Source organism: Pristiophorus japonicus, chromosome 7 (genome assembly GCF_044704955.1).
Source record: "Pristiophorus japonicus isolate sPriJap1 chromosome 7, sPriJap1.hap1, whole genome shotgun sequence".
NCBI classification, from domain to species: Eukaryota; Metazoa; Chordata; class Chondrichthyes; family Pristiophoridae; genus Pristiophorus; species Pristiophorus japonicus.
The window spans coordinates 12,947,602-12,966,009 of record NC_091983.1 but is presented as its reverse complement, the minus strand read 5'-3'; the positions used below and the strand labels follow the sequence as shown (position 1 = coordinate 12,966,009).

Below are 18,408 nucleotides of genomic sequence, written 5' to 3'. Positions count from 1 at the left end.
CTTCTCCCCCCCTCCCCCTCTCTTCTCCCCCCCCCTCCCCCTCTCCTTCTCTCCCCCCCTCCCCCTCTCTTCTCCCCCCTCCCCTCTCTTCTCCTCCCCCCCTCCTCCTCTCTTCTCCCCCCCTCCCCTCTCTTCCCCCCCCCCCTCTCTCTTCTTCCCCCCCCCCCCCCCCACTCCCCGATATATCTAATTCCATGCCTCTGGATCGAGGACTAAAGCTATACTTGTGTGCGTCTTATTTTTCAGAATTGGCGCAAGGGTTTGTTTCCCAGAAGATTGGTCGGTTGGCTGGAATGATTCCCTTGTATTCAAGCTTTCTCAAGACGTAAGTAATCGATGCAGTTCCCTCGTACAGTTGGTGATTTTTGAAGGTGATCAGCAACATAAAGAAAGATTTGCATTTTTATAGCGCCTTTCACGAGTTCAGGACATCCCAAAGGGTTCTAAAAGAGGTGGCTACAGAGATAGAGGATGCATTGGTTGTGATCTTTAAAAATTCCCTGGATTCTAGAACGGTCCCAGTGGATTGGAAGGTAGCAAATGTAACCCCGCTATTCAGGAAAGGACGGAGCGAGAAAATGGGGAACTGTCGAGAAAATACTGGAATCCATTCGTCGTGGTAACAGAGCACTTGGAAAATCATATGATTTGGCAGCATTAATATGATTTTATTAAAGGGAAATCATATTTGACAAATTTATTATTATTTTTTAAGGATATAACTCATCATAGGCAGTCCCTCGAAACGAGGATGACTTGCTTCCACGCCTCTTGGAAAAAGAAGGCTGAGGGGTGACCTCATGAAAGGTTTGGATATAACTAGCACGTTAGATAAAGGGGAACCAGTGGATGTCGTATATTTGAATTTCCAAAAGGCATTCGATAAGCTTGAACTGTTGGTGAATGAAAAAACAATTGTTCGATTATCAGAGTACATTTTTAGTCTTGTTAAGCGGGCGGGGAAGTGGAGCTGAGTCCATGATCAGATCAGCCATGATCTTATTAAATGGCGGAGCAGGCTCGAGCAGTTGTATGGCCCACTCCTGCTCCTATTTCTTATGTTCTTCTAAGGGCTCATGGGGTTGGGAGTAAGGTATTAGCATGGATAGAGGATTGGTTAACAGACAGAAAACAGGCAGTAGTGATAAACTGGTCATTGGGTACTTGGCTTCTTGCATATTATGGATGAGTTCTGTACAAGAGATAATGGCTGGTAATTTGATTATCTCTTAGGGGGTGAATTGTTGCTGCATCTTTACAACCTTTATCCAGCCCTTCTAAGGTCTGGCCTAGTGACAGACTATTGATAATACAGGGGAGCACAATGGGTGGTACTTATCTCAGCAGGACAGTCTTAATGTTGTCTGGTGGCGATTAATCAGCTATCAGCAGTTTCAGTCAAAGTTAGCATGTTTATGCAAACATAGCTGCTGCAGAAGCTTCTGACAGGATCGGGACTCCACTTTGTTTTATTGCAAAACGGGTACAAAAAAACAGTGTAATACAACTTGAAAAATACATTTCCACATGGTGTCCTAGTACAAGAAACACAAAGTTAGCATGCAGGTACATTTTGATGTCCTAGTACAAGAAACAGAGTTAGTATGTGCAGGTACAGCAAGCAATTAGGAAGGCAAATGACATGTTGGCCTTTATTACTAGGGTTGGAGTACAAGAGTAAGGAAGTCTTGCTACAATTATACAGGGCTCTGGGGAGACCACACCTGAAGTACTGTGCACAGTTTTGGTCTCCTTATCGAAGGAGGGGTATACTTGCCTTAGAGGCGATACAACGGAGGTTCACTAGATTGGTCCCTGGGATGAGAAGGATGAGGAGAGATCAAATAGATTGGGCCTATACTCTCTGGAGTTTAGAAGAATGTGAGGTGATCTCATTGAAACATAAGATTCTGAGGGGGATTGACAGGGTAGATGCTGAGAGGTTGTTTCTGTCATGTATTCAACCAGTATTGTAACCCATGTATAATCTGACCTAAGTTGTACACTGTGAGAACACTGACCACTAGGTGGGAGACACTCCTAACCTGGACCTTCAGGTATAAAAGGGGAAGCTCCACCCACCTTCATCACTTGAGTGCGAAGAAATAAAGGACAGGTCACAGACTGACCTTCTCTCAAGCATAGGCCTCGTGTGCATTTATACTGTGTAGTAAGGACGTATCAGTTTCCCCTGGCTGAAGTGTCGAGAACTAGAGGGCATAGTCTCAGGATAAGGGTGTCTGCCTTTTAAGATTGAGATGAGGAGGAATTTCTTCCCTCGGAGGGTTGTGAATCTTTGGAATTCTCTGCCCCAAAGTGCTGTGGGTGCTGAGTCATTGAGTATATTCAAGGCTGAGATAGATAGATTTTTGGACTCGAGGAATTAAGGGATATGGGGATAGGGCTGGAAAGTAGAGTTGAGGTCCAAGATCAGCCGTGGCAGAACAGGCTCGAGGGGCCGTCTGGCCAACTCATGCTCCTAATTCTTATCTCATGTTCTTTACAGACAAGTACTTGTGAAGTGTATTCACTGTTGTAATGTGGGAAACGCGGAAGCCAATTTGCGCACTGCAAGCTCCCACAAACAGCAGTGTGATAATGATCAGATAATCTGTTTCAGTGATGTTGATTGAGGGATAAATATTGGCCCAGGACACCACGGAGATCTCCCCTGTTTTATTTTGAATTAGTGCCATAGGATCTTTTATATCCACCCGAGAGGGCAGATGGGGCTTCGGTTTAATGTCTCATCTGCTAGATGACAACAACAACAACTTGTATTTATATAGTGCCTTTAACTGTCCCAAGGCGCTTCACGGGAGTATTATGCGATTAAAAATTTTACACCGAGCCGCATAAGTATAATTTAGTGCAGGTGTCAAAGAAGTATATTTTAAGGAGCGTCTTGAAGGAGGAAAGAGGGATAGAGAGGCGGAGAGGTTTAGGCAGGGAGTTCCAGAGCTTGGGGCGGCCACTAATGGTGGAGCGACTACAATCAGGGATGCTCAGTGGGGCAGGATTGGAGAAATGCAGAGATCTCTGGGTGGTTGTGGGGCTGGAGAAGATTAGAGAGGTAGGGAGGGGCAAGGCCATGCAGGGGTTTAAAATTAAGGATGAGAATTTTGAAACCGAGGCGTTGCTTAACCGGAAGCCAATGTAGGTCAGTGAGCACAGGGGGTGATGGGTGAGCGGGACTTGTTGCGAGTTAGGACATGGGCAGCTGAGTTTTGGATCACCTCGAGTTTATATAGGGTAGAATGTGGGAGCCCAGCCAGGAGTGCGTTGGAATGGTCAAGTCTAGAGGTAACAAAGGCATGGATGAGGACTTCAGTAGCAGATGAGCTGAGGCAAGGGTGGAGACAGGCGATGTTACGGAGGTGGAAATAGGCGGGTCTTAGTTATGCTGTGGATATGTGGTCGAAAGCTCATTTCAGGGTCAATATGACACCAAGGTTGCAAACAGTCTGGTTCAGCCTTAGACAGGAGCTGGGGAGCGGGATGGAGTCAGTGGCTGGGGACTATTAACAATGGCTTCGGTCTTCCCAATATTCAGTTGGAGAACATTTCTGCTCATTTTAGTACTGGATGTCGGACAAGCAGTCTGACAATTTAGAGACAGTGGAGGGGTCGAGAGAAGTGGTGGTGAGGTAGAGCTGGGTGTCGTCAGTGTACATGTGGAAACTGACGCTGTGCTTTCAGATGATATCGCCAAGGGGCAACATGTAGATGAGAAATAGGAGGGGGCCAAGTATAGATCCTTGGGGGGGGGACACCAGAGGTAACGGTCCAGGGACGGGAAGAGAAGCCGTTGCAGGAGATTCTCGGGCTACGAATAGATAGATAAGAATGGAACCAGGCGAGTGCAGTCCCACCCAGCTGGACGATGGTGGAGAAGGATAGAGTGGTCATGAACTCATTGAACGGTGGTGCAGGCTCGAAGGGCCGAATGGCCTACTCCTGCACCTATTTTCTATGTTTCTATGTTTCGACTGTGACGGCACCTCTAACAGTGCAGCACTCTCTCAGCACCGTCCTGGAGTGTCAACCTAGATTTTTGTGCTCAAGTCCCTGGGAGTGGGTTTTGAACCCACCAACTCCTGACTCGAAGCGAGAGTGCCACCCACTGAGCCACAGCTGATGCCTTCAAACAGCTTGTCATAGTCCACATGTCCAGACATGTCTTCGTGACATAGAAACAGAAAATGCTAGAAACACTCGGCAGGTGAGACAGCATCTGTGGAGAGAGAAAAACAGTTAACGTTTCAGGTCGGTAACTCTTCACCAGAACTGGATAAAGTTAGAGATGTAACAGATTTTAAACAGGGGAGGGAAAGGGGAGAGGAAAGAACAAATAGGGAATGTCGTGACAGGTTGCCATTGGTTTCGCCTTTGCTGTCTCCGGCATAATTTACAAAACGAATCAATGTGAAGCGATCGGGGACGAGTTACACTTTCTACTGTGAACCTCAACAAAAAAATATATAAAACCTCTGGATATTTTTCTCTTGAAGCCAACTGAAAAATGATTTTTCCTTACTAAAGTTTGCATGTGCAGAAGAGAAGTGATGCCGAAGACCTGTGGATGACATTTTACCAGTAAGTATTTCGAGGGATTGTAAGAGGATGGGCAGTTAAACAAGCTGCAGCGGCTGGAAGTGTGTTGCTTCCTTGAAGAGGGCAGTAAGCATAGGAACAGGAGGAGGCCATTCAGCCCCTCGAGCCTGTTACACAGGAACAGGAGGAGGCCATTCAGCCCCTCGAGCCTGTTACATAGGAACAGGCGGAGGCCCATTCAGCCCCTCAAGCCTGTTGCACAGGAACAGGAGGAGGCCCATTCAGCCCCTCGAGCCTGTTACATAGGAACAGGAGGAGGCCATTCAGCCCCTCGAGCCTGTTACACAGGAACAGGAGGAGGCCATTCAGCCCCTCGAGCCTGTTACACAGGAACAGGAGGAGGCCCATTCAGCCCCTCGAGCCTGTTACATAGGAACAGGAGGAGGCCATTCAGCCCCTCGAGCCTGTTACACAGGAACAGGAGGAGGCCATTCAGCCCCTCGAACCTGTTGCACAGGAACAGGAGGAGGCCATTCAGCCCCTCGAGCCTGTTACACAGGAACAAGAGGTGGCCCATTCAGCCCCTCGAGCCTGTTACACAGGAACAGGAGGAGGCCATTTAGCCCCTCGAGCCTGTTGCACAGGAACAGGAGGAGGCCATTCAGCCCCTCGAGCCTGTTACACAGGAACAGGAGGAGGCCATTCAGCCCCTCGAGCCTGTTACATAGGAACAGGAGGAGGCCATTCAGCCCCTCGCGCCTGTTACACAGGAACAGGAGGAGGCCATTCAGCCCCTCGAGCCTGTTGCACAGGAACAGGAGGAGGCCATTCAGCCCCTCGAGCCTGTTACACAGGAACAGGAGGAGGCCATTCAGCCCCTCGAGCCTGTTACACAGGAACAGGAGGAGGCCATTCAGCCCCTCGAGCCTGTTACACAGGAACAGGAGGAGGCCATTCATCCCCTCGAGCCTGTTACATAGGAACAGGAGGAGGCCATTCAGCCCCTCGAGCCTGTTACACAGGAACAGGAGGAGGCCATTCAGCCCCTCGATCCTGTTACACAGGAACAGGAGGAGGCCATTCATCCCCTCGAGCCTGTTACATAGGAACAGGAGGAGGCCCATTCAGCCCCTCGAGCCTGTTACACAGGAACAGGAGGAGGCCATTCAGCCCCTCGAGCCTGCTCCGCCATTCAATTATATCATGGCTGATCTATATCTTAACTCCATCTACCTGCCTTGGTTCCCTAACCCTTAATGCCTTTAGCCAACTATCAACCTCGAGTGTTGAAATTCCCAATTGGCCTCCCAGCCTTAACAGCATTTTGGGGGAGAGAGTTCCAGATTCCCACCACCCTTTGTGTGAAGGAAGCACTTCCTGACATCACCCTGAACGGCCTAGTTCTAATTTTAAGGTTATGCCCCCTTGTTCTAGACTCTCCCACCAGAGTTTCTCTCTCTCTCTCTCTCTACCCCAGAAACTCCTTTAATCATCTTAAATACTTTAATGTTCTATACTCGAGGGAAGATAAACCATACAAGGTGATGGAGGAGGGGTTGGGGTTGGGTGGAGAGGGTAAAGCTTTGTTTCCGTGTGTTGAGCATAACAATGTATCTAAAACTACATATTTATTTTGTACATGACAGCTCTGTATCTGTCCGGGATCAGGCGGAAGATTTGCTGCAGTTTGAGGTAGATCTGCTTTGGTTTTTAAGCAATCTGTTGGCCTATTGTTTGACCGTTGTGTTAATCTTTGGCACTCTTGCCATCTTTACTATATTTAACACCTCACCAGATTTGGTTTTGAAATATCGGGGGTAATTTTAACCTAATACCCCGAGAGCGGGGAAAATGCCGGTTTTACACCCCTGCCCGATACTGATTTCAAAATCCGACGGGCGGTTCAGGTTAAAATTGTCCCTGCCTCCCGAGTTTTGCCTCAACCGGTGAGTTTCCTTCAGGTACAGATGGCCGAGGATGGATACACACTACACATTACAGAGTATTTCTTTATTGCTTTGTGTGGTGTATGTAGCACACAAATCACTGACTCCACACGGTCTGGTGTAAATCTAACTGCTATGACCTTCGTCCTTTATTGAACAGCTCCAGAGTGCCTCTCAGGTGTGGTGGTCAGCCTTTTATAGCGCCTGTTGCAGGTACTTCCAGGTTTCCCACCACAGCGCCCTCTGTGGTGTGGCATAGTGCTTACATTACATTTAAGGTACCAGGACGATACACACATCATTACATAACATCACCTTCCCCCCCCGCCCCCAGGACGCAGGACGACGATACATACATCAATACATAACATCAACAGAAGGCAGGTAGGCATAGACAGTGCGTTAGTATGGTACATGTTATCTGGTACATTAACTGGTACATTGACTGGTAACGGATCACTGATTTCCTTGTTAGCCCTTATCATTAATTGTACTTCATATCCATTATTTTACACAAATACAGTGGCCATTCGGCATTAAAAAATTAATTCTTATTATAAATTCGCCATCTCACATTAATAGAACTCATTTTAGACTCGCTCTGCCTTACAGAAGTCCTTTGTGGGGACCACCTCTTGGTAAGGCCCTTTTAAGACTCCCGGGTGCATTTCCTTTTTAAGGCTCCATCTTTGATGCAGGAGGATTCCACGCGGCTTCTCCTTGGGTGCCGCCATCTTTGATGCTCTGCTGCTCTGGACACGATGCCGCTGCCATCTTGCTCTCCGCCGCTCCGGATGCCCTCCGCCGTTGCAGCCTCCGCTGCCACCTGACTTGCCGCCTCTCCTGCGGCCGTCGTCGTCGCTTCACCGCCGGCCGCACTGGCCGCCGACCTCCAGCTGCTGCCGCCGCCCGACTCTCCCTCTTCATGGGCCCCTCCGATCCGCCAGCCATCCTGGATCCCTCGCACCCAGCCCGCAGGGCCCCGCCGGCTTACCGCCCCCCCCCCCCCCCCCAACTAGACCCCTCTCTGCAGGGCTGCTTGCCTGTGGGGGCTGAGGCTGCAGGATCTCTGAGTGAGGTCCGGGCCTGGGGCTCGCCTGTGGGTGGATTGAGGCTGCAGGATCTCTGAGTGAGGTCCGGGCCTGGGGCTCGCCTGTGGGTGGATTGAGGCTGCAGCTCCAGCTCAGTCGGCGCTGCTCTCTGGGGACACGGGGAGCAGCAGCCTGTGGAGTGATGAAGTCTTCCCAGCTCCCACGGACCGTCCCCATCCACCTCCGGCCGAGGAGCGTCGGCCCATCGCCTGCAAAGACCCACAAAGGTAAAGCATGCGTCTCGTCCCCGTGGGATACCTGCACCATCGCTCTGCCGAGAACAGGTATTAGTTCCCTGGTGTAGGTACGCAGCTTCACCGTGACCGGGACCAGCTTGGGTCGTGCAGCTGGGTTAATCCACAGTTTATCAAAAGTTCTCCGACTCATCAACGATGGACCCGAGCCCGTGTCCACTTCCATACTCACTGGGACTCCGTTGATTTTTACTTCCCTTATCACTGGGGGTGAATCGTTGGTACACGTGTACAGTCCCAACACCTCCTCTTCTGCCTGCTCCTCGCTGAACAGTGGATCATCCCCCATCTCCTCAGCCACATGGTGAGTCTGATTTCTTTTACACACACGCTGAAGGTGGCCTTTAACATGGCAGGTGTTGCACGTGTACTCCGCAAACCTGCACCGGTGAGCCCCATGGCTTCCTCCACAGCGCCAGCATGGTGCTGCTTGATTGGCCCCCCTCAGCGGACTCTGAGCTCCAGGACCCCGAGGTCCGTGCTCTCTGCCCTGAACAGAGCCACGTTCTGCAGTTTTGTCCGTGGTGGGCGCTATCCTGTGGACAGTGCCTGCCGGGTTTGAGACTTTGTGGATCATCTGCTTGGTGCTGCACGTCGAGGTCATATGTGCCCGGTTGATAGCGATGGCCTTTGTCAGGGTGACTGTGGGTTCCGTGGCTAGCAGCTTGTGAAGGAGGCCCTTATGGCCGATCCCCATGACGAAAACGTCCCGCAGCGCCTCGTCAAGGTGTGCCCCAAAATCACACGGCGCCGCAAGTCTCCTGAGGTCCGCAGCATATTTGGTGACATCCTGGCCCTCAGATCTGCAGTGATGGTAAAATTTGTATCTGGCCATGAGGATGCTCTCCTTCGGTTTCAACTGGTCACGAATGAGTTCAGTCAGCTCCTCGTATGACTTGTCCCTGGCGCTCCCAGGTGCCAGCAAATCCCTGACGAGACAGTAAACCTCATCTCCACAACTGGAGAGCAATATCGCCTTACGCTTATCTCTCATTGCATCCGTGTCCTCCGTCAGGTCGTTTGCTGTGAAGTAGTACTCGAGCCTTTCCGTGAAGGCCTCCCAATCATTGCCCACGGTAAAATCCTTTAGCGAGCCCAGAGTAGCCATGGTTGCGTGGGGTTCGTCCGCTTCCCAGTCGCCAATGTGGTGTATGTAGCACACAAATCACTGTCTCCACACGGTCTGGTGTAAGTCTAACTGCTGTGACCTTCGTCCTTTATTGTTCAGCTCCAGAGTGCCTCTCAGGTGTGGTGGTCAGCCTTATATAGCCCTTGTTACAGGTACTACCAGGGTTTCCCACTGCAGCGCCCTCTGTGGTGTGGCATAGTGCTTACATTACATTTAAGGTACCAGGACGATACACACATCATTACATAACACTTTGCACCGACCCTGCCGAGTTAGTGTAAATGCAGTCCAAATCCGTGCCGGGGGTGGGATGGGGGATTGGGTGGGGGGGGGGGGGGGGGTCGGTCCTCAGATAACACCGGTCCAAAAGATAGCGAGGTTCTCACTTCGGACCTTAACACCTGGTTTATGCTCCTCAGGTTTCGTGTCGGTGTGACACCGCTTTGAATTAATTTGTAGTGTAAATCTCTGCTAATCTAGCCTACAACACACCACAACAGCCATCGGAACATGGGTGTGACAAGTGACCCTACTGTTAAAGAATTGGCCGTCTAGAACCTCAAGAGGAACGAAAGGACTTGCTTTTACATCGCTCCTTTCATGTCCTTGGGACATCGCAAAGTGCTTCACAGCCAATGAAGTACTATTGAAGTGTAGTCACTGTTGTAATGGAGGTGGGCAATTCACGCATAGCAAGTTAGTTTGTTCCTTGGTCGCCATGGTCACCGCTGTGCTGCCTTATCATTATCATATTAAGTAGTCCTCGAAATCGAGGAAGACTTGCTTCCACTCTATGGTTGGGAAAATGTTGGAGTCCATTATTAAAGAAGCAGTAGCAGGACATTTGGAAAAACATAATTCAGTCAGGCAGAGTCAGCATGGATTTATGAAAGGGAAGTCATGTTATGTCATGTGAACTCTCATCCCTCGTGTGGAAGTGGGTCATCCTCAATACGAGGGACTGCCTGATACTATACTATACATGTTAAACAAATTTGCTGGAATTTTTTGAGGATGTAACGAACAGGGTGGATAAAGGGGACCCAGTGGATGTGGTGTATTTGGACTTCCAGAAGATGTTAGCGCGAATGAATCCTGGAAGAATCAATCGTCACTCGGGCCGGTTCCAAATGTCAAAACGGTTTATTTACTCTGGCGGGGAGAAAGCCTCTGGGTAACTCCAGACACCCCTCTCCGCCGAACAAAGAAATTCAACGAACTTATATGTTTTACAACAGTTTACTAAAGCTACTCAGCCTATTTCGGCTGGACACAATCCAATCATAACGAGTATAGATTACATATTAGTTTCTTTGGACCAATGGAATTGGCCCCCAGGCACCAGCGGACTGCGTGATCACCTCATGTTTAGCTAGGGGCTTACTCATGGCCTCGTGGTGTTTTCCAGACCCCCTTATCTCTACTGTCCTTGGGTTCTGTTTACGCCTGACCTCCTTATCTTAACACTGTTACAGGAATCCCTTTGTCCAGTATTCTACCAGGACATCTTGTCTAGGAGTTGCTGATTTGAGACATTCTGCTGAGCGCGCCCTTTTCAGTGTTCCTGTGTAAGGAAATGCAGTGTCATCAGTTAACTAGGAATGCAGTCAAGTTGGCTAGCTAAGTTCCCCTAATGTTTTGCGGAATCTCTGGCCGCCATTTTATATATACATACACACATATACCCTGCAGGTGCCTTTGCCTTTGGAAGCGACCGACAACAGAAGGCATTTGACAAGGTGTCACATAAAAGGTTACTCACGGGGTTGGGGGTAATATATTACCATGGATAGAGGATTGGCTAATAGAAAACAGAGTTGGGATAAATGCTTCATTCTCGGGTTGGCAATCAGTAACCAGTGGGGTGCCTAGAGATGAGAGGATTACCTTATGATGATAGATTGAGTAGACTGGGTCTTTACTCGTTGGAGTTCAGAAGGATGAGGGGTGATCTTATAGAAACATTTAAAATAATGAAAGGAATAGTCAAGATAGAGGCAGAGAGGTTGTTTCCACTGGTCGGGGAGACTAGAACTAGGGGGGCACAGCCTCAAAATACAGGGGAGCCAATTTAAAACCGAGTTGAGAAGGAATTTCTTCTCCCAGGGGGTTGTGAATCTGTGGAATTCTCTGCCCAGGGAAGCAGTTGAGGCTAGCTTGTTGAATGTATTCAAGTCACAGATAGATAGATTTTTAACCAATAAGGGAATTAAGGGTTATGGGGAACGGGCAGGTAAGTGGAGCTGAGTCCACGGTCAGATCAGCCATGATCTTGTTGAATGGCGGAGCAGGCTCGAGGGGCTAGATGGCCCACTCCTGTTCCTAATTCTTATGTTCTTATGTAACTGCCTCTAAAGCAAGTATATTGTTTCATAAATATGGAAACCAAAACTGTACACAGTATTGTAGGTGTGGCTTCACCAATACCTTATATAGCTGTAGTAAGACTTCCCTGATTTTATACTCCATTCCCTTTGCAATAAAAACCAAGATACCATTGGCCTTCCTGATCACTTGCTGTACCTGCATACTAACCTTTTGTGTGTCATGCACAAGTACCCCCAGGTCACGCTGTACTGCGGCACTTTGCAATCTTTCTCCATTTAAATAATAACTTGCTCTTTGATTTTTTTTTCTGCCAAAGTGCATGACCTCACACTTTGCAACATTATACTCCATCTACCAAATTTTTGCCCACTCACTGAGCCTGTCTATGTCCTTTTGCAGATTTTTTGTGTCCTCACACATTGCTTTTCCTCCCATCTTTGTATCATCAACAAACTTGGCTATGTTACACTCGGTCCCTTCTTCTAAGTCATTAATATAGATTGTAAATAGTTGGGGCCCAGCACTGATCCCTGCGGTACCCCACTAGTCACTGATTGCCAATCCGAGAATGAACCATTTATCCCGACTCTGTTTTCTGTTAGTTAGCCAATCTTCTATGCATGCTAATATATTACCCCCAACCCTGTGAACTTTTATCTTGTGCAGTAACCTTTTATGTGGCACCTTGTCGAATGCCTTCTGGAAATCCAAATACACCACATCCACTGGTTCCCCTTTATCCACCCTACTCATTACATCCTCAAAGAATTCCAGAAAATTTGTCAAACATGACTTCACTTTCATAAATCCATGTTGACTGAAGTATGTTTGTCCAAATTGTTATGTCTTTAGATGCTCTTATAATGACTCCACAAGGCAATGTGTTGCACTTGAACTGTAATGATCTTAGTCGTTTATTGATACTGGGCCTGGAACACCTGTACAGGTAACCTACAAGTCTCCCACTGCGGTGCCCTCTGGTGGCAGTGACCATGTAGGATACATAAAACAAATGTCCTGCTACTGCTTCTTTAATAATGGACTCCAACATTTTCCCAACCACAGATGTTAGGCTAACTGGTCTATAGTTTCCTACTTTTTGTCTGCCTCCTTTTTTAAATAGGGGCGTTACATTTGCAGTTTTCCAATCTGCTGGGACCTCCCCAGAATCCAGGGAATTTTGGTAAATTACAACCAATGCATCCACAATCCCTGCCGCTACTTCTCTTAAGACCCTAGGATGTAAGCCATCAGGTCCAGGGGATTTATCTGCTTTTAGTCCCATTATCTTACTGAGTACCACCTCCTTAGTGATTGTGTTAAGTTTCTCTCCTCCCCCTTCCCCCCCCTGTTCCTATAGCCCCTTGTTGGGATATTGTTAGTGTCCTAGAAACATAGAAAATAGGTGCAGGAGTAGGCCATTCAGCCCTTCTAGCCTGCACCACCATTCAATGAGTTCATGGCTGAACATGCAACTTCAGTACCCCCTTCCTGCTTTCTCACCATACCCCTTGATCCCCCAAGTAGTAAGGACTCCCTTTTGAATATATTTAGTGAATTGGCCTCAACTACTTTCTGTGGTAGAGAATTCCACAGGTTCACCACTCTCTGGGTGAAGAAGTTTCTCCTCATCTCAGTCCTAAATGGCTTACCCCTTATCCTTAGACTGTGACCCCTGGTTCTGGACTTCCCCAACATTGGGAACATTCTTCCTGCATCTAACCTGTCTAAACCCATCAGAATTTTAAACGTTTCTATGAGGTCCCCTCTCATTCTTCTGAACTCCAGTGAATACAAGCCCAGTTGATCCAATCTTTCTTGATGGGTCAGTCCCACCATCCCGGGAATCAGTCTGGTGAATCTTCGCTGCACTCCCTCAATAGCAAGAATGTCCTTCCTCAGGTTAGGAGACCAAAACTGTACACAATACTCCAGGTGTGGCCTCACCAAGGCCCTGTACAACTGTAGCAACACCTCCCTGCCCCTGTACTCAAATCCCCTCGCTATGAAGGCCAACATGCCATTTGCTTTCTTAACCGCCTGCTGAACCTGCATGCCAACCTTCAATGGCTGATGTACCATGACACCCAGGTCTCGTTGCACCTCCCCTTTTCCTAATCTGTCACCATTCAGATAATAGTCTGTCTGTCTGTTTTTACCACCAAAGTGGATAACCTCACATTTATCCACATTATACTTCATCTGCCATGCATTTGCCCACTCACCTAACCTATCCAAGTCACTCTGCAGCCTCATAGCATCCTCCTCGCAGCTCACACTGCCACCCAACTTAGTGTCATCCGCAAATTTGGAGATACTACATTTAATCCCCTCGTCTAAATTATTAATGTACAATGTAAACAGCTGGGGCCCCAGCACAGAACCTTGCGGTACCCCACTAGTCACTGCCTGCCATTCTGAAAAGTATCCATTAACTCCTACTCTTTGCTTCCTGTCTGACAACCAGTTCTCAATCCACGTCAGCACACTACCCCCAATCCCATGTGCTTTAACTTTGCACATTAATCTCTTGTGTGGGACCTTGTCGAAAGCCTTCTGAAAGTCCAAATATACCACATCAACTGGTTCTCCCTTGTCCACTTGACTGGAAACATCCTCAAAAAATTCCAGAAGGTCTGTCAAGCATGATTTCCCTTTCACAAATCCATGCTGACTTGGACCTATCATGTCACCATTTTCCAAATGCACTGCTATGACATCCTTAATAATTGATTCCATCATTTTACCCACTACTGAGGTCAGGCTGACCGGTCTATAATTCCCTGTTTTCTCTCTCCCTCCTTTTTTAAAAAGTGGGGTTACATTGGCTACCCTCCACTCGATAGGAACTGATCCAGAGTCTATGGAATGTTGGAAAATGACTGTCAATGCATCCACTATTTCCAAGGCCACCTCCTTAAGTACTCTGGGATGCAGTCCATCAGGCCCTGGGGATTTATCGGCCTTCAATTCCCCAACACAATTTCCCGACTAATAAAGATTTCCCTCAGTTACTCCTCCTTACTAGACCCTCTGCCTCCTTTTATATTTTGGTGTCCTCCTTAGTGAATACCGAACCAAAGTACTTGTTCAATTGGTGTGCCATTTCTTTGTTCCCCGTTATGACTTCCCCTGATTCTGACTGCAGGGGACCTACGTTTGTCTTTACTAACCTTTTTCTCTTTACATACCTATAGAAACTTTTGCAATCCGCCTTAATGTTCCCTGCAAGCTTCTTCTCGTACTCCATTTTCCCTGCCCTAATCAAACCCTTTGTTCTCCTCTGCTGAGTTCTAAATTTCTCCCAGTCCCTGGGTTCACTGCTATTTCTGGCCAATTTGTATGCCACTTCCTTGGCTTTAATACTATCCCTGATTTCCCTTGATAGCCACGGTTGAGCCACCTTCCCTTTTTTATTTTTACGCCAGACAGGAATGTACAATTGTTGTAGTTCATCCATGCGGTCTCTAAATGTCTGCCATTGCCCATCCACAGTCAACCCCTTAAGTATCATTCGCCAATCTATCCCAGCCAATTCATGCCTCATACCTTCAAAGTTACCCTTCTTTAAGTTTTGGACCATGGTCTCTGAATTAACTGTTTCATTCTCCATCCTAATGCAGAATTCCATCATATTATAGTCACTCATCCCCAAGAGGCCTCGCACAATGAGATTGCTAATTAATCCTCTCTCATTACACAACACCCAGTCTAAGATGGCCTCCCCCCTAGTTGGTTCCTCGACATATTGGTCTAGAAAAAAAATCCCTTATGCATTCCAGGAAATCCTCCTCCACCGTATTGCTTCCAGTTTGGCTCGCCCAATCTATGTGCATATTAAAGTCACCCATTATAACTACTGCACCTTTATTGCATGCACCCCTAATTTCCTGTTTGATACCCTCCCCAACATCACTACTACTGTTTGGAGGTCTGTACACAACTCCCACTAACGATTTTTGCCCTTTGGTGTTCTGCAGCTCTACCCATATAGATTCCACATCATCCAAGCTAATGTCCTTCCTAACTATTGCTTTAATCTCCTCTTTAACCAGCAATGATACCCCACCTCCTTTTCCTTTTATTCTATCCTTCCTGAATGTTGAATACCCCTGGATGTTGAGTTCCCAGCCCTGATCATCCTGGAGCCACATCTCCGTAATCCCAATCACATCATATTTGTTAACATCTATTTGCACAGTTAATTCATCCACCTTATTGCGGATACTCCTTGCATTAAGACACAAAGCCTTCAGGCTTGTTTTTTTAACACCCTTTGTCCTTTTAGAATTTTGCTGTACAGTGGCCCTTTTTGTTCTTTGCCTTGGGTTTCTCTGCCCTCCACTTTTACTCATCTCCTTTCTGTCTTTTGCTTTTGCCTCCTTTTTGTCTCCCTCTGTCTCCCTGCATTGGTTCCCATCCCCCTGCCATATTAGTTTAACTCCTCCCCAACAGCACTAGCAAACACTCCCCCTAGGACATTGGTTCCGGTCCTGCCCAGGTGCAGACCGTCCGGTTTGTACTGGTCCCACCTCCCCCAGAACCGGTTCCAATGCCCCAGGAATTTGAATCCCTCCCTGCTGCACCACTGCTCAAGCCACGTATTCATCTGCGTTATCCTGCGATTCCTACTCTGACTAGCACGTGGCACTGGTAGCAATCCCGAGATTACTACTTTTGAGGTCCTACTTTTTAATTTAGCTCCTAGCTCCTTAAATTCGTTTCGTAGGACCTCATCCCTTTTTTTTACCTATGTCGTTGGTATCAATGTGCACCACGACAACTGGCTGTTCTCCCTCCCTTTTCAGAATGTGCTGCACCCGCTCCGAGACATCCTTGACCCTTGCACCAGGGAGGCAACATACCATCCTGGAGTCTCGGTTGCGGCCGCAGAAACGCCTATCTATTCCCCTTACAATTGAATCCCCTATCACTATCGCTCTCCCACTCTTTTTCCTGCCCTTCTGTGCAACAGAGCCAGCCACGGTGCCATGAACTTGGCTGCTGCTGCCCTCCCCTGATGAGTACCCAAAGCAGTGTATCTGTTTTGCAGGGGGATGACCACAGGGGACCCCTGCACTACCTTCCTTGCACTACTCTTCCTGCTGGTCTTCCATTCCCTATCTGGCTGTGGACCCTTCTCCTGCGGTAAGACCAACTCGCTACACGTGCTATTCACGACATTCTCAGCATCGTGGATGCTCCAGAGTGAATCCACCCTCAGCTCCAATTCCGCAATGCGGACCGTCAGGAGCTCGAGGCGGATACACTTCCCGCACACATAGTCGTCAGGGACACCGGAAGTGTCCCTGAGTTCCCACATGGTACAGGAGGAGCATATCACGTGACCGAGCTCTCCTGCCATGACTTAACCCTTAGATACACTTAAATTGGCAACAACAATGCTAAAAGTTACTGACTAATATAAAAAGAAAAAGAAAAACTACTCGCCAATCACCAGCCAATCACTTACCCCCTAGGCTGTGACGTCACCTTTCTGTTTCTTTCTACTTCTTTTTTGCCTTCTCTTCCCGCTGCAGCCTTTTATAGGCCTCCGACCCCGGACTCACGTCTCTCCAACGAACTCCCGACGCCTCTCGCGGCCTTTTATAGGCCTCCGACCCCGGACTCACGCCTCACCAACGAACTCCCGACGCCTCTCGCGGCCTTTTATAGGCCTCTGCTGATCCCCGGACTCACGCCTCACCAACGAACTCCCGACGCCTCTCGCGGCCTTTTATAGGCCTCTGCTGATCCCCGGACTCACGCCTCACCAACGAACTCCCGACACCTCTCGCGGCCTTTTATAGGCCTCTGCTGATCCCCGGACTCACGCCTCACCAACAAACTCCCGACGCCTCTCGCGGCCTTTTATAGGCCTCTGCTGATCCCCGGACTCACGCCTCACCAACGAACTCCCGACGCCTCTCGCGGCCTTTTATAGGCCTCCGACCCCGTCCTCTACTGTAAAGACTGATACAAAATATTTGTTCAGAGTTTCTGCCATCTCCATGTTCCCCATCACTAATTCCCCGTTCTCATCCTCTAAGGGACCAACATTTACTTTAGCCACTCTTTTTTCCTTTTTATATACCTATAGAAACTCTTGCTATCTGTTTTTATATTTTGTGCTCGTTTACTTTCATAGTCTATCTTCCCTTTCTTAATCATTTTTTAGTCATTCTTTGCTGGCTTTTAAAAGCTTCCCAATTTTCTGTCCTCCCACTAGTTCTGGTCACTTTGTATGCCCCTGTTTTTAACTGTCCTTTATTTCTTTAGTTAGCCACGGATGGCTCTCTTACACCCTTTCCTCCTCACTTGAGTTATCTCCTTAAATGTACACTACTGTTCATTCAGCATCCTACACTTTAATCTATTTTCCCAGTCCACTTTAGTCCTGATACTTTGTAGTCTCCTTTATTTAAGTTTAGTACGCTGATTAGAGATCCAACTTTCTCACCCTCCATCTAAATTAGAAATTCAACCATGCTATGATCACTCATTCCAAGGGGTCCCTTACTAGGAGATTGTTTATTAATCCTGTCTCATTACACAGGACCAGATCTAGGATAGCCTGCCCCCTGGTTGGTTCTGTTACATATTGCTCAAGGAACCCGTCCCTTATGCACTCTATGAACTCTTCCTTAAGGCTACCCTGACCAATTTGATTTGTCCAATCAATATGGAGGTTAAAATCACCCATGATTATTGCTGTTCCCTTTTTACAAGCCCCAACTATTTCTTGGTTTATGCTCCGACCAACAGAGTTGCCACTGTTAGGGGGCCTATAGACTATGCCCACCAGTGACCAATATGGGAACTACAGTCTCTGTCACAGGTGGGGCAGACAGTGGTTGAAGGAAAGGGTGGGTGGGGAGTCTGTTTTGCCGCACGCTCCTTCCGCTGCCTGCGCTTGTTTCCTGCATGCTCTCGGTGACGAGACTCGAGGTGCTCAGCGCCCTCCCGGATGCTCTTCCTCCACTTAGGGCGGTCTTTGGCCAGGGATTCCCAGGTGCCGGTGGGGATGTTGCATTTGATCAAGGAGGCTTTGAGGGTGTCCTTGAAACGTTTCCTCTGCCCACCTGGGTCTCGCTTGCCGTGTAGGA

General features: G+C 48.2%; 1 protein-coding gene across 2 annotated transcripts in view; it reads left to right on the top strand.

Moving 5' to 3' along the window:
• selenol (selenoprotein L) overlaps window positions 1-18,408 on the top strand; it is a 38,858-nt gene that overhangs the window by 6,181 nt on the left and 14,269 nt on the right. Inside the window, exons 2-4 of one of the 2 annotated variants that reach the window (XM_070884324.1) lie at window positions 247-325; window positions 4,543-4,596; window positions 6,201-6,246. In XM_070884324.1, the coding sequence (XP_070740425.1) occupies window positions 247-325; window positions 4,543-4,596; window positions 6,201-6,246 (179 nt within the window). The remainder of the gene's footprint in view (window positions 1-246; window positions 326-4,542; window positions 4,597-6,200; window positions 6,247-18,408) is intronic. The other variant, XM_070884325.1, reaches the window with a different exon arrangement.